Consider the following 14,207-nt stretch of genomic DNA (forward strand, 5'->3'; position numbering starts at 1 on the left):
TAGGCTTACGTGCAAAATGAGGTGCAAAATTCATCAGCAACCCACTGTCAGGACTGCTGAGCCTTTCTCTGCTACCTTCAGCAGCTAAGTAGTCTCTCAAGTGCCACAGGAGGTGACAAGGGGAGGCTATTGCATCTCTAGGTGCCAAAGTTATGGGAAAATAAATTGTTGGAGCTGGAAGGGACCTCAGAAATAATTCATCCACGGGGCAGCTAGGTGGTGCAGTGGATAGATCACAGAACTGAAGTCAGGAGGACCTGAGTTCAAATCCCACCTCAGACCAAACACTTGACACTAGCTATGTGACCCTGGGCAAGTCACTTAACCCCAATTGCCTAAAAAAACTACAATTCATCCGGTCCAATTCCTTCATTTTACAGGCAATGAAATTTAGTCTTAGAGAGGTAATAAGTGACTTTGCCCAAGCTAGTCATTGGTAGAGCCTGGACTTAAACCCCGCTCTTCAGACCCTGTTCTTCCCATTCCACATTTCCTCTCTTCTATCCACCTCAGCATCTAACCCCAGTGCACCCACACAGATCACTCCTCCTTTTTCAAGAGGCCACAAGATAAGAACCAATAAGGAATATCTTGCTTAGTTACACACCTGGGCTAGGAAAGTATGAGAGACACTAGAGAGCAAGCTAACCAGTCATTAAATGGTATGGATAGCATGTGTGAAAGCCCATTTCTACAATACTAATGACAGTGATAGAGACAGAGCATGGCAGCTTGCCTAGGCACTGAAAAGAACACAAAAATCTGGTACCAAAATGGTTGGATGGTCCTTCATTAAGCATTTTCAGTATTTATTGGGACGACAAAGTCTCCATGTGAAAATGTCATCTATGACATCCCCCATTATTATTCATGTCTGGGCAGCACACTTTAAGGAGGGAATTAATAAATAGTGCATTCAAAGGAAGAAGACCAGGACAGTATGGATACTTGAAACCTTGTTATAGAAGAAATGGTTAAAGGAACTGGGGATGTTTAGCCTGGAGAAGAAAATTTTTGAGGATTTTATAAGAATCTTTCAACTCTTTGAAGGGCACCATATGAAAGAGGGATTAAATTTGTTCTATGTGGCCCCAAAGGAAAAAAAAAAACAGAGCCAATATGTGGAAATCATAAGAATGGAAATTTTGGTTCAATATAAGGAATGGCTTCTTAAAAATCTGAGCCAAAAATGGAATCGATCAACAAATGTTTATTAAGCATCTAGGATCTTAGATCTAGAGCCAGACGGAATGTTAGAAGCCATCTAATCCAACCTCCCCCCCCCATTTTACAGATGAAGAAATGAGTCCAAAGTAGATTAAGTGACTTTCCTATAGGTTACATAGGTCCTAGGCAATATCAACGGATGTGAATCCTGGTCCTCTGACTTCACAGCCAGAGTTTTTCCTACTGTTACCTATGTGCTTGTCACTGTTACAGACTGGATTTTGAATAAATACAAAAGTAAGACAGACCCTAATGTTAAAGAGTTTACATTCCACTGGAGGGATAGAAGTTCACACATAAGCAAATACAAGTTATATACAACATAAATACAAAGTGAAGGGGCATTAACAATTTCTGCATGAGATGGTCAGTTCCCTGTAATTGAGGCTATTTAAGCAAAGGCTGGGTGATTTCTGTGTCACTAACACTGTAGAAGGCATTCATGCTTTGGGGAGGAATTGTTTTCAAAGACCTCTAAGGTCCCTTCCCTAGGATTTCGTGACCAAAAAACCTGAATTTGGTGACTGCTTTTCTTTCAGGGTGACAGCCCTTTAATAGTGAAATACACTTCTATCTGAACAGCAAGGAAAAACAATGGTCAAGTTAATTCAGGTTACAATTCAAGTTAATTGTTTATTTGTTTAGCTAATAGGCTGTGCCTTCATTATAGCTCATTAGTGGTCATTAATAAATGAACTAAAACTACATTTGAATTTCACACCAGGAAGCCAAGCCCAGACTGTAGTTTCTCATATATAACACCTTTGGTCAAGGCTTAAAGCATTATTTTAAAGCAATTAGCTATTAGCATTGGAAATTACAAGTAAGTAGAAAGAAAAGACATGAATTTCCTAATTGTTATTTTCTGCTCTGAGCAGATGCTATTTGCCTTTTAAAGTTTGTTTGCAGCAGGAAAGAATTCATCCACACATATACATGCTCAGACACTAATTTTTTTCACCAGAAAAAAAAATATGCTTTCAGAAAAGATGCTGTCATTTTAAGATTTTGAAACAATTAGCATATGTGCCATTAGGATAATAAAACTTCAGAGTTGCAAGGGGCCTTAAAGATCAGTTACTCTAATCCTCTCATTTTACAGATAAAGAAACTGACATTCAAAGTAGTTAGATCACTTGTCTAAGGTTATATACAGTTAATTGATTGAAAAGCTGGGATTAAAACCCCCGTTCCTAACCCTTGGGCCAATGAGCTTTCCATTATATTGTGATTCCTTCACAAGTAAAAACGTATAACCTATAGCTTTGGGTGTACATGAGCTGAGTCTGATCTTAAGAACAGTCTCCCAAAACAACCCTTTCTTCATATTATCCCCACCCAGAATTACCACAGAGGAAATCTCAAAATACACCTTTGACTATGGTTCATATCTAGGTCTCCACAGTTGTTGCTAAAAGGATCCCTAGTTCCTGTGCAACACTTAAGGTAATAATGCATTGATTGAATACAGGATAAACTTTAGTTTTCAACACAGAAAATGCATAAATCACAAAAAGGACTCATAGTCACCAATAAACAATCAACACAGTTCTCCTCCCTCACTGGGGAAGAGAATAAGCATTAAAGTAGCACTTGCTATGTGTCATGCACCATGCTAAGCACTTTAAAAATATTGTCTCATTTGATCGTAATAGCAACCCTGCAAAGTAGGAAGAATTACTTATCCCATTTTACAGATGAAGAAACTGAGGCAACCAGAGGTTAAGTGATTTGCCTAGGGTCACACAGCTAGTAAATGTCTGAGGCTAGATTTCAACTCAGGTCTTCTGATTCCAGACCTAGCACTCTATCCATTAGATCACTGGCTGCCTCTGGAGAGTCTCTCCTTTCTCCAGATCCCTAGAGCTCCCCAGATTCATAGCACTACCCTGTGATTTGGAATCTCTTGAGAGGGGACATGAACCTCAGGTTGCTTTAATATTCTAATCATTTTCCACTTTCATCCCTAGGAAATCATAAAAGCATCCAGCTTTGTTACTGACTTAAAGATTTGGACTCCCCTATCCCCAACTGGAAGGAAAATGATTTTGGGATTGCTACAAAAGAAATCCCTTCCCCATCAGATCTGCAACATCTAATTAACTCATAGATATAGTGGAATGCTAAGTCTAGATATTTTACTCCTCTACGTAATGGCTTTATTCCCTTGCTGTTCCTCCCAGGTTTACGGGACACATGCATGATAATCTTTCTTCAATTGTCCAGGAATTCCCCTTTGCTTTAAGAAGACTGTATCCCAGAACTCCTGAACCTTATTGGGATTGTTATCAAGACATTCTCAAGGCTAGACCTACCCAGGAGTTCCTCTTTCTCTTGCTAGAAGTCTAGATTCTGGATTAACACTTCTGGGGAAATATTCCCTCCTCTGTACAGGAGGCTAGAGTTCAAGAATTTTCAATATTTCTCAGGAAATCTTGAGTTCAAGAGCTCTTTTCTTGGGCTAAGGTGGGCAAGAGTAATTACATGTGCAGCTCCCATCTGCTTCTGTCCCAAGGCAGGCCTTCATAATGACTAGAGAAGAAATCTGAACCTGACCCCTAGACCTAGGTCTACTCTTAGATCTGCTGCTCTCTCAGAATATCTCCAGAAAAGAGAGGAAAGAAGGAAAAAGGGGAGGAAGGAGTGAGGCCAAACAGGAAAAAAAAGCAAAAAATCCAGCAAGTCTGTTGACTCCTTTTTATAGGCCCCACACAAAGAAGAAGCTCCTCTTATGAGGAGCTTATGAGAAACCTCATGAGGAGCCCAGTGATATGTCCACAGCTTCCATAGGAAGATGCCATCAAAGTCCCAGAGGAACTCATCACCTGATAATCTCATCATGCTAATAACAGAACTTCCCTGATTAACCCCTAAGAGATGGCATGGTCATCATAAAATCTGCACATATTGGGGTTGGAGTGGGATGAGAGGTTAAATTTGAAAATAAACTTTGTCTAACATTCAGCAGCATTCCATTTGCAAATGGGCCTCTTTGGCAGCCTAGTGTGGACCCCTCCTCAGAATAATATTTTTAAATGCATAGCACAAAATACATAGAATAACAAAGGAAACCAGTTATTTTGAAATATAGTTATCAAAATACTTTTCAAAGATAAGTTCATGGACCCTAGGATAATAACCCCTGACTGTAAGCTCTTTGAAGCCAAGAATCATGTTTTATTCAGCTTTGTATTCCTCTTAGTACTCCATGGCAGGTACTCCAAAAATATCTGTTGAATTGAATTTTATTTTTTAATCAAATATGGAGTACAATGGAAAGATCACTGGCCTGGAGTTAGAGGACCTGGGTTCAAACCCCACCTCTGGAACTTACTATCTAGTGACCTGGGACAAGCCTATCAACCTCTTTGGGCCTGTTTTCTTATCTATAAAATGAAGTGGTAGACTAGTTGGCCTTCTAACTCCCAATTTATAATTACATGAAAGAGAGATGATTCCTTTTTAAGAACCAAGCAACCATAGGATTGGACTATTCTAGAGGTCATTCTAGAAGTCATTAAGAGTTTCTCCTTAGAAAATTTGGTTACTACCCCTCATTTTTAATCATACTAAAGTGAAATACTATAATGAAGAGAAAGCTTGGAACCAGTCATCTTTGCACTATTCCTCTCTTTGTTCCCTATATGTGGGGTTAGACTTTTTCCTCTTGGCCCCAGAGGGCAGATCCGACAAGCAACAGGTGTATATCACAGACATTTTGGTTCAATGCAGAAAGACAAACCCTCATAATTAGCACTACTTAAAAATGGGATTTAGACATGTTAAATTTGAGATTCCAATAGGACATCAAAGTATTGACGGAGTTCAGTCTATACTCAGCAGTATGTTGGAAAGATGGCATTACAAAATGTTTAAGATACAGAACTTAACTACAAGAAACATATAAGTCACTTGGAGAGACACATGCCCATGGAACAGTGGGTTGCCTCCAGAAGTAAAGTATTTTCTATTTCTGCTGCTTTTCAAATTTGAGCTAGATGACCACTTTTCAAAGATATGGTAGAACGGAGGTACAAACACAAGGCCCCAACACTCCTGGGTGTAGTCCAAACCATAAAGTAATGTAATTGGGAAATAGTTAACAAAATAAATAAAAATACAATAAAATACAGATGTTACATTTAAAGCAAAATCAGTAGATGGCCCTCAGGGCATAGTTTATTGGCCCCGCTTCTATGTGAATTTAACACCGCTATTGTAAAGAAGAATAGGAATAAACAACAGCAATTCCTTTATAGGTTGAACCAGGTGGCATCTGAGTTCCTTTCAAACTCTAGAAGTCCATGATTCTATGGTCTGTAACCCAAATGGTGACCAAATCCTATAGATTCACCTTTTAAAATATTTACTTTCCACCTCATTCCCATCGTCATCACCCCAGTCCAGGCTTCGAACTGAATTCAGATAACTGTAGCAACCATCTAGCTGTCCTCCTTTATTATAGTCTCTCTCTGCCTAGTCTATCCACTACATAGCTGTTAATCTTCCTTAAACACCATGATCACAACGTCACTCCTCTGCTCAGAAACCTTCAGAGACTATTTTAACCAGCATTATTTGACATCATGGAAAGAGTGCTTAGATTGGGAGTCAAGAGACCTGGATTCCAGTCCTGCTCTACCAATAACTAGCAGTATGAAGCAAGTCATTCTACTTTTGTCATCCTCAGTTTCCTCAAATGAAAGTGAGGAAGTTCAATCTAGCCCCAACCAGCCTCATGAATTGTAGTTGCCAGATGGCTGCTAAAAATCCCACCTTAGATGTCCATTGGCATTTCAACCTTAACATGTCTAAATACTCACTTAGCTGTGTGACTGTGGGCAAGTCACTTAACCCTCATTGCCTCACCAAAAAGTGAAAAAATAAAAAATAAAAATAAATAAACCTTAACATGTCTAAAATGAAATTAATAACCCTTCCCCCAACACCACCCTCCTCCAAACTTCCTTTTTAATGTCATGGGCACTACCATACTCCCAGTTGCTCAGGTTCATAATACCATAGTCACATTTGAAGCTTCTCTCTCCATCAACATCTCTCCCCCAACCAAAGAATTGCAAGTCGAGTTACCCCTGCCTCCATGATGTCTTTTAAATCTGTCCCTTCCTGTCCATTTACACAGCCCCTACCTTAGTTCAGGTCCTTATCACTTTTTTAGCACCTACTGCAATACCCTCCTTATTATACAAGAAGCCTGATCCTACACAAAGGATCTGAGTTCAAATTCCAGCTTTGCTACTTATTACCCATATGACCTTGGATAGATTCCTTAGGTTTTCTGAGCCTTAGTCCCATCATATGTTAGAAGAAGGTGCTGGACTAAATGACTTCTAAGGTCTCCTCCAGCCTTGCTTCTAGTCCCTTTCCTCTACCATCCACCCTCCAAAAGGTTACCAAAACAACCTCTTTTGGGGGGCAGCTAGGTAAAGCACCAGCCCTGAAGTCAGGAGGACCTGAGTTCAATTCTGCCTCAGACACTTGACACTTATTAGCTGTGTGACCTTGGGCAAGTCACTTAACCCCATTGCCTACAAAAAAAAGAAAAGAACAAAATAATCTCTTTTTTTCCCTTGAGGAAGAAGAAACAGTATGGGCGAAGATGTGTAGGAGTATGTATGACTGTGGGAAGTTCAAAAGCTAGTAATGACACTATCCTGAATGAAAGATCCATATTAGGGGGCAATTGTGAATAATACTGGGCAAGCAAAAAGGAGATAGATTGTTGAGAGCCTTGAATGCCTGACTGATGAATTTCAACATACAATTATTAGAGAAGGAATGGACCTTTGAGAAAATTTAGTCTGAATGCCTCATCAATTAAGCAAACATTCATTAAGCTCATGCTGTATGCTTGGTACAAGGTCTGAACTTGTTTCTACCTGATCAAAACTGTTCAGTAGATCCCACTACCTCTAGGATAAAATATAAACTTCTTAACCTTACATCTAAGGCCCTCTTCAATATGACTGTAACCAACTTTTCCATTTCACATTTGTCCCACTTCATACACTGTATATGCCAGCCAAAGTGAACTACTAGCCACTTTCTAAATTCAACATTCTCTCCCCCACCTAGGTACATTTGCCCAAATCATCCCTCATGACTAGAATGTATTCCTTCCTCATCTCTGACTCAGATTTCTCTTTTCTTTTAAAGCTCAAATCAAGGGTCTCCTCTTTCCCTGGTCCTACAGTTGTTAATGCTATCTCCTTCCTTCAATTACTTTCCATTTGATTACATATATATATATATATATATATATATATATATATATATATATATATATATCTTATCTTATATCTTTTACATATCCCACTCATACTCAGTTCCAGTAGAATGTAACCTCCTTGAAGGTAAAAATTTTTCCATTTTTTTTTATCTTCATAGCCCCAGGATCAAGTAATAGAGTCTACACACAGGATGGCTTAACAAACACTTGTTTAATTGAAATGAAGCACTTAAACTAGGTTATCTTGAAGGTCTATCCCTTCTCTAATAATTTTGTGTCTAATTTCATCAGTCAGGCATTCCAGAATCTCAATAATCTAGCTCCTCTTGCCTACCCAACCTTATTCACAGTTTCTCCCCAACATGGATCCTTCATTCAGGATATTTTTGTTACTGGCTTTTGAACATACCATGGTCATACATACCCTCCTACATATCTTTGCTTATACTGTTTCCCTTGCCTACAATACCCTGTCTCTTAATTACCTGTATGATTTCTACTCATCCATCATGGTCCAGCCTAAGTCTCACTTCTCCTGTGAAGCTTTCCTTGACTATTCCAGCTCTCATCTCTTATCTCTCACATCTCCTACGTTTGTAGTTTATATAATTAAATTAGTTCTTAATTAAATGTTTTCTTTGTCCCTTAATTTTATGTGTGTGTTACTCTAATCTCTTCAATTTGTGTCCACCATTGTGTGTGGAACAGTGCTAGACACAAAAGAAAGTGCTCAAAAATTCTTTGCTGCCAATCGACTGTCATTTGGTTAAGGGAAAAGAGAGAGGATATGGAAAATGTAGGCAGTATTGTTGTTGCTGTTTTGTTTTGGGGGTTTTTTTTAAGTGGAGACATATTTGAAATGCTCATGTCTCTACATAGTTACAGGAACCTGGCCACAGAACATGAAGCTTTAATGCAGAAGTATCTCCATTTACTTCAAATTGTGGAAACAGAGAAAACAGTTGCCAAACAGCTGAGACAACAGATCGAAGATGGGGAGATTGAGATTGAACGGCTGAAATCAGAGGTAATCACATTCAGCATGCCATTCTAATCATGATAAGATCAAGGAATGATTTGGCTTTACTTCAGCTTTACCTTGCTTTATTTTCATGGCCATACAAATCATTGAAATGCATAGGCAATCTCTAATCCTTCTTTTTTAGTCTCTTTCAGCAAAACCTTCACCAGAGCTTCTGATAATCTAATAAATTTTGGCTTGGAATTTCAGGTCCTCTTATTCCCATTCCTTCCCTGAACTAAATCTCTGGTGAACATGAAAATGAAAAGCTAAATGCCCTGAAGACAGGAAGTAGGAAAAATAAGAGGACCCAAGAGCCCTACATAAGCCTCAAACTGGATAGTTCAGAAATGAATAATATTAAAATGACTCTTTGGGCAAGGGTGGGTGGGGGTGGTGAGTCTAACCATAAAAAATGAAAGAGAGTCATCTGTAATTCTCAGCAAAAAAAAAAAAAACCTGACAAAGCCACCAAATATTAATTAGATTTGCTAGGAGTGAGAGAGGAGAAAAGGGATTGGATTGGAGGAAGAAGGGAGAGTATGGAGTGCTAGGGGAATAAACATATGGAAAATCAACATGGCAGATGACCATTCAAAAGAATATACGGTCTAGCTGACTACAGTTTATACTGTTGCTGTGATCACTTGTCTCTGGCGTGTCCAACTCTTTGTGACCCTATTTAGAGTTTTCTTGCCAAAGATACTGGAGTGGTTTGCCATTTCCTTCTCCAGCTCATTTTACAGATGACGAAACATTTTATGCTATCCAGCTTCTATTAGGAATAATATTAGCTTATAATTGCACAGTGTTTTATGGTTGTAAAGTACTTTACATACTTTTTATTGGATCAAATCTCATTCAAAGTGTTTAATATTACAGCTGAAAGGCAGTGAGGCATAGGAGATAATGAGTTTGCCTTGGAAGAAAGAAAATCTGGGCTCAACTCCTGCTTATATCTCATACTGACTATGTAACCCTGGGCAAGTTACATAATACTTCCTAATCTTCTAAGTTGCAAAGAAAGCATATTGGCAAAAGAAGACACTTCATTGGAGGTTCTCTTTCCTAATAAAATCATAGGTTCAGTCTTCAATATTACAGTACTCAATTTCACAACTTCATTTCACAATTTCATATAACATGGAAGAAAGAGAAAATAAGACTTCATTTCAAATCCTGCCTCAGAAACTTACTAGCCTTGTGACCATGGGAAAATCATTTAACCTTTCTCTGTTCCTCAGTTTCCCCATATTTGAAATTATTCATTGGCTTCTATGTTCCTTTATAGCTGATAATCTATAATCACATGATCCTATGAAGGCCTGGGTTTAGCTACCAGCTACCCTAAAACTTGGTTAATATATTTGTAGCCCCAGAGCTCAGCACAGTTCTTTTTGATTCAGTCAATCATCTGTAAAATGAAGCTAAAATATTTTTACTGCCTCACTCATGGGTTTCTTTTGAAGTCAGAATAAGATATATGACATAGTCCTCTGTAAATTGTAAAGTACTATAAATTGTCGACTATTGTTTACTCATGTAATTTTAATTTTTCCATGGTTTCAATGGCTTTTTTTGATGACTTGGTCATCCATGGTTTCCATTTTCTACCTTCATGGTCCTTTTTTAAACACTCTAATGTCTTGTCATCTCAAACATAAGGTGAACAAATTGGAGAAAATATCCAAAGGAGTATCTCCTCCTGATGGCTTGGCTACTTTTTTAGTCCTGGAGAGGTGCCTTGCCCAAGGGCACACAAATATGGCAGAATCAGCCTCACACATAGGTTTTCTATCTCCATGTCCAGTGTTGTTCCCCCTACAACACATTGATTCTGGTGATACTCTTAAGCAATGCTTTAAATGGCTAATTACATCCTCAAAGATGAAGCAAAAAATCTTGAGACCAGCTTTTCACTATGATGTTTATCTCTAGCCAATGTAGCTAGGCTTCAGGCAACAGAGGAGAGTAGGGGCAACTGCTTAGCTCCATCAGTCTTCAGAGTACACTCTGAGGTTACTGGAAGCCAAAAATTGCTAAACCAAATGGAAAGAGACAAATGAGCAGATGCCATTCAGAGTCTATACACTTTGTGTAGTATTCAGAGTTGAATATAGCCTGCTTAAAAATAGGAGACTGTTTAATGAAGAGCAGTCTTCCAGCTGTGTGGGCTCAGCGTGCTATACATAGCTCCCTTCTCAGCAGCCTGTATCTCTAATGGTTTAGCCTTTCCTCTCTAAGAAAAAAAATGGGCCAAATTTGGAAGGTGTGGGAAATGGCATTGAACTTAATGATATGGAGATAACTTTGATCAAGAAAGTCTCAAGGGTAGCACGTTAGTACTGATTGAGATATCAAAATGAAGAAATTGTAGTGTCATACAGGGGATTATGGAGGGAATTGTAAAAGAGATCAATGAGAAAACTGAGGCCCATACAAGGCCAAAGGGTAACCTCACTAGCCAATTAATGACAGAGCTAGGACTAGAACCCATTCTCTTGACTCTCTGTCCAATGATCTTTACTCTACATGTACCTCAGTTTCAGTTTCATAATTGATGTCTCTGTCTCTAAAGGAAAAAAGAGAGCATATACCTCTGAGTCCTAATTGATTTAGCCACTTATGCTATATACCTGTATCTCAAGGTATTGCTAAGCTCAAAAACGACCATACTGTAATAGCTAACATTTATATCACACTTTAATGTTTACAAAGAACTTTGCATATAATATCTAATTTGATCCCCACAACAGCTCTGTGAAGTAGAGACTATTATTATCCCCATTTTACAGAGAAGGAAACGAAGATGATGAAAGTTAAATGACTTGCCCAGGGTCACACAGCTAGTGTCTGAGACAGAATTCAAACTCAGATCTCCCAACTCCAAGTCTAGTATTCTATATAGTAAGTTAAAAGGATGCCTCATCAGTGGTCATTGCTCTACCTCTGCTCGTTTTCTGCTCGATGAGTTAAAGATTGCCAAATAGCATTGAGATTGGTTAAGAATAGGACCAAAATGAGCACAGTTCAATTCAACAAGTTAAATTTGATTGACAATCAAGTATTAAGTGCCTACTATGTGCAAGTCATTACACTGGTCTCTGTGGATACAAAGATAAAGATTAAATCATACCTAAAAGAGCTTACAACCATTTTGTGGGAACAGTTAGGTCATTGGATGATAGGACCATAGATTCAGAGCTGGAAAGAATTTTAAAGAGTATCCCACCTCACTTTTATGAATATGGAAACTGAAATCCAGAGTGTTTTAGTGGCTTTCCTAAGGTCACACAAGCAACAAAAGCATGACAAGGAAGAAGAGACACAGACATAAATAAAAACAATACAAATTAGTGGTCAAACAAAGTGGTCTAATGAATTCAAGAAAGGGATCATTTCTAACCAGGGTCAGAGGGAAAAGACCAGGGAAAGTTGAAGGAGGAAGCAGACCCTGATCCAGTCCTTGAAGGGAACAATGTTGATAGGTAGATATTTAGGGGAATAAGAGTTCTTTCCAGGCTCGTATGGACAAAGAAATGGGGACAGAAAAAAAAAGTCAAGATGATATCAAGTAACAGTGAGTTGTCTAGTTTAGCTGGAGTTCAAGGAGAAATTTTTCTCTAGGAGAAAATTTTTTTTTTACGAACACAGATGACTAACACTGTAAAAAACATTAGAAAGTATAGGAATAAGAATGTAGATGAAGCCATTAGATTTGAGATCTCTAATGATTAGCTATTGCAAATGGCAGAATTGAAAATCACCCAGGAGAGAACTAGAGAAGAAGATGCAGTGGAGAAAAAAAATAAAGAAAGAAGTTATACACCACACTCCAAAACTGAGACATACAATTGTTAAATGACCTCTTCAGGTCACACAACTACTAAGCATATGATGTAGAATTATGACCAGTGGTACGTGAGTAAATGTTTAACATCCAGCTTGGGGTAGAGGGAGAAAGAATGTATGCATGACACACTTTTAAGTTTAATCTGCATTATTTACATTTTCTCCTTTACTTTCTTAAGCTTAGACAGTCAGCAAAGCAATAAATCAAGCCCAGATTTGTAGCACTTGTAATTTCTGTGATATAAAGGCTCACACTGACAATTTAACAACCAGCTCTCTCAAGCCAGTTAGAACTGGCTCTGGCATGCCCCTGATTACGAACTTAGGTCTTCTTGACTCCAGGTCTAATGCTCTATTCAGTACATCACCTAGCTGACAGCCTGATGAAGGTTCTTTTTGTGGTTGGAGAAATTCTGTGCCCCATATGCTCATACTGGGTAACTCAAGTCATTTCTTATTATTTTAGGAGTTAATGAGTCCTTTGACCCCTTGTACATGTCTTCATTTCCAAGTCAACAAGGAATATTCTGAGCCTCCATTTCCACATCAGGTGATCTCTAAGGTCACTTCCAGTTCAAAACCATAGAGGTAGAATTATAGCATGATGCCATATATCCTTTCCTCCTAATAACCCAGTTTAGTATTGCAAGGCTGAAATAACAAGTAAAGACAGCCACTATCATTTTTAGGGAAGCTGAGGTCTGAAACATGTATTTACGGTTATCTTAAATTCAGATAGGATGCAGAGAAACTGATGAGAGAGGATTTTAAAATGAAGAATAGTATTGACCACATAATAGATGAAGGGATGAAGAAGACAGGTGAGAAATTGACAACATGGTTGGCTCAGATAATGAAAGAAAAGGTAGTAAGAAGTTAAATTAAATGCTTTTTCATGAAACAGACTATTTGCAGAAACAACATGAAACGAGGTGCTAACTCTTTAAGCAAGAGAATTTCAGAGAATCCAGATAAAAAACAAACTCTCCAAAGGTTATTCATAGTCTCTAGGGTAGACTGAATTCATAGCCTAACATTTTCTCAAGACAAGGCATACTCAAGTGTACCTATCCTAATGGGGAAACACTTTCATATTAATCTTTTGCACTAAGAACTCCACATTAATATGGAAAATGCACTTCCAGACAAAAAGTAATTCTGCAACTCATTTTCAAAGGCTTATGAAACTTTCAAGTCTGACTTTAAATTAGGTCTGACAAACTATAACAAGTGGCAAGGGATGAATTGAAGATGACCAGAAACTGGGAAGCATAAAATAAGAAGCTGAATTAAATCAAACACCGGCAACCTGTGGAAGTCTTTAGTGAAGGTGCTAACTTTCCATGAAATATTGAAGAAATTGACATGGGTATCATACACACACACACACACACACACACACACACACCTGCTACCTGATAATCACTGCTCACCATCACTGCCTCATGGCAGGCAGTTGGAAAGAGTAATCAGGAAGGAAAAGAAGAGTAGGGAAAGAAAAAGAAACTGTCTTCAAAGAGAGTCTACCTGCTGAGGAAATGACAGAGAAGGAAAAGATGGCAGATAAAGTTCAATGGGTAAAGGGTAACTTTGATCTGTGGCTATTTAAGAACTCAATGAGTTATATGGAGAATTGTGCTATTACCACAAATGTCTTCTTTCTGCTCCACTGTAACAGTAGTGTGTTAATGCTATCACAATATCTAGGGAGCTCAACACCTCTCATCTAGGTGTGTAGTCACCTATTCATTCTCTTGATTGGCTAATTCCCTCCAAGTTGCTCTCACTCTTGCAGGTCTAAGTTCCCAGAAAAAGACCACCACCAGATTATTACACTAAAATTCTCTCAGGGTCCTG

General features: G+C 38.4%; 1 protein-coding gene across 1 annotated transcript in view; it reads left to right on the forward strand.

Annotated features, from left to right (window-relative positions):
• The window catches only part of RASGRF1 (Ras protein specific guanine nucleotide releasing factor 1), a 206,792-nt gene that overhangs the window by 71,977 nt on the left and 120,608 nt on the right, over positions 1–14,207 (forward strand). Inside the window, exon 3 of the mRNA XM_020965608.2 lies at positions 8,357–8,504. Within this exon, the coding sequence (XP_020821267.1) occupies positions 8,357–8,504 (148 nt within the window). The remainder of the gene's footprint in view (positions 1–8,356; positions 8,505–14,207) is intronic.

Source organism: Phascolarctos cinereus, unplaced genomic scaffold (genome assembly GCF_003287225.1).
Source record: "Phascolarctos cinereus isolate Bilbo 61053 unplaced genomic scaffold, phaCin_HiC Scaffold_3;HRSCAF=262, whole genome shotgun sequence".
NCBI classification, from domain to species: domain Eukaryota; kingdom Metazoa; phylum Chordata; class Mammalia; order Diprotodontia; family Phascolarctidae; genus Phascolarctos; species Phascolarctos cinereus.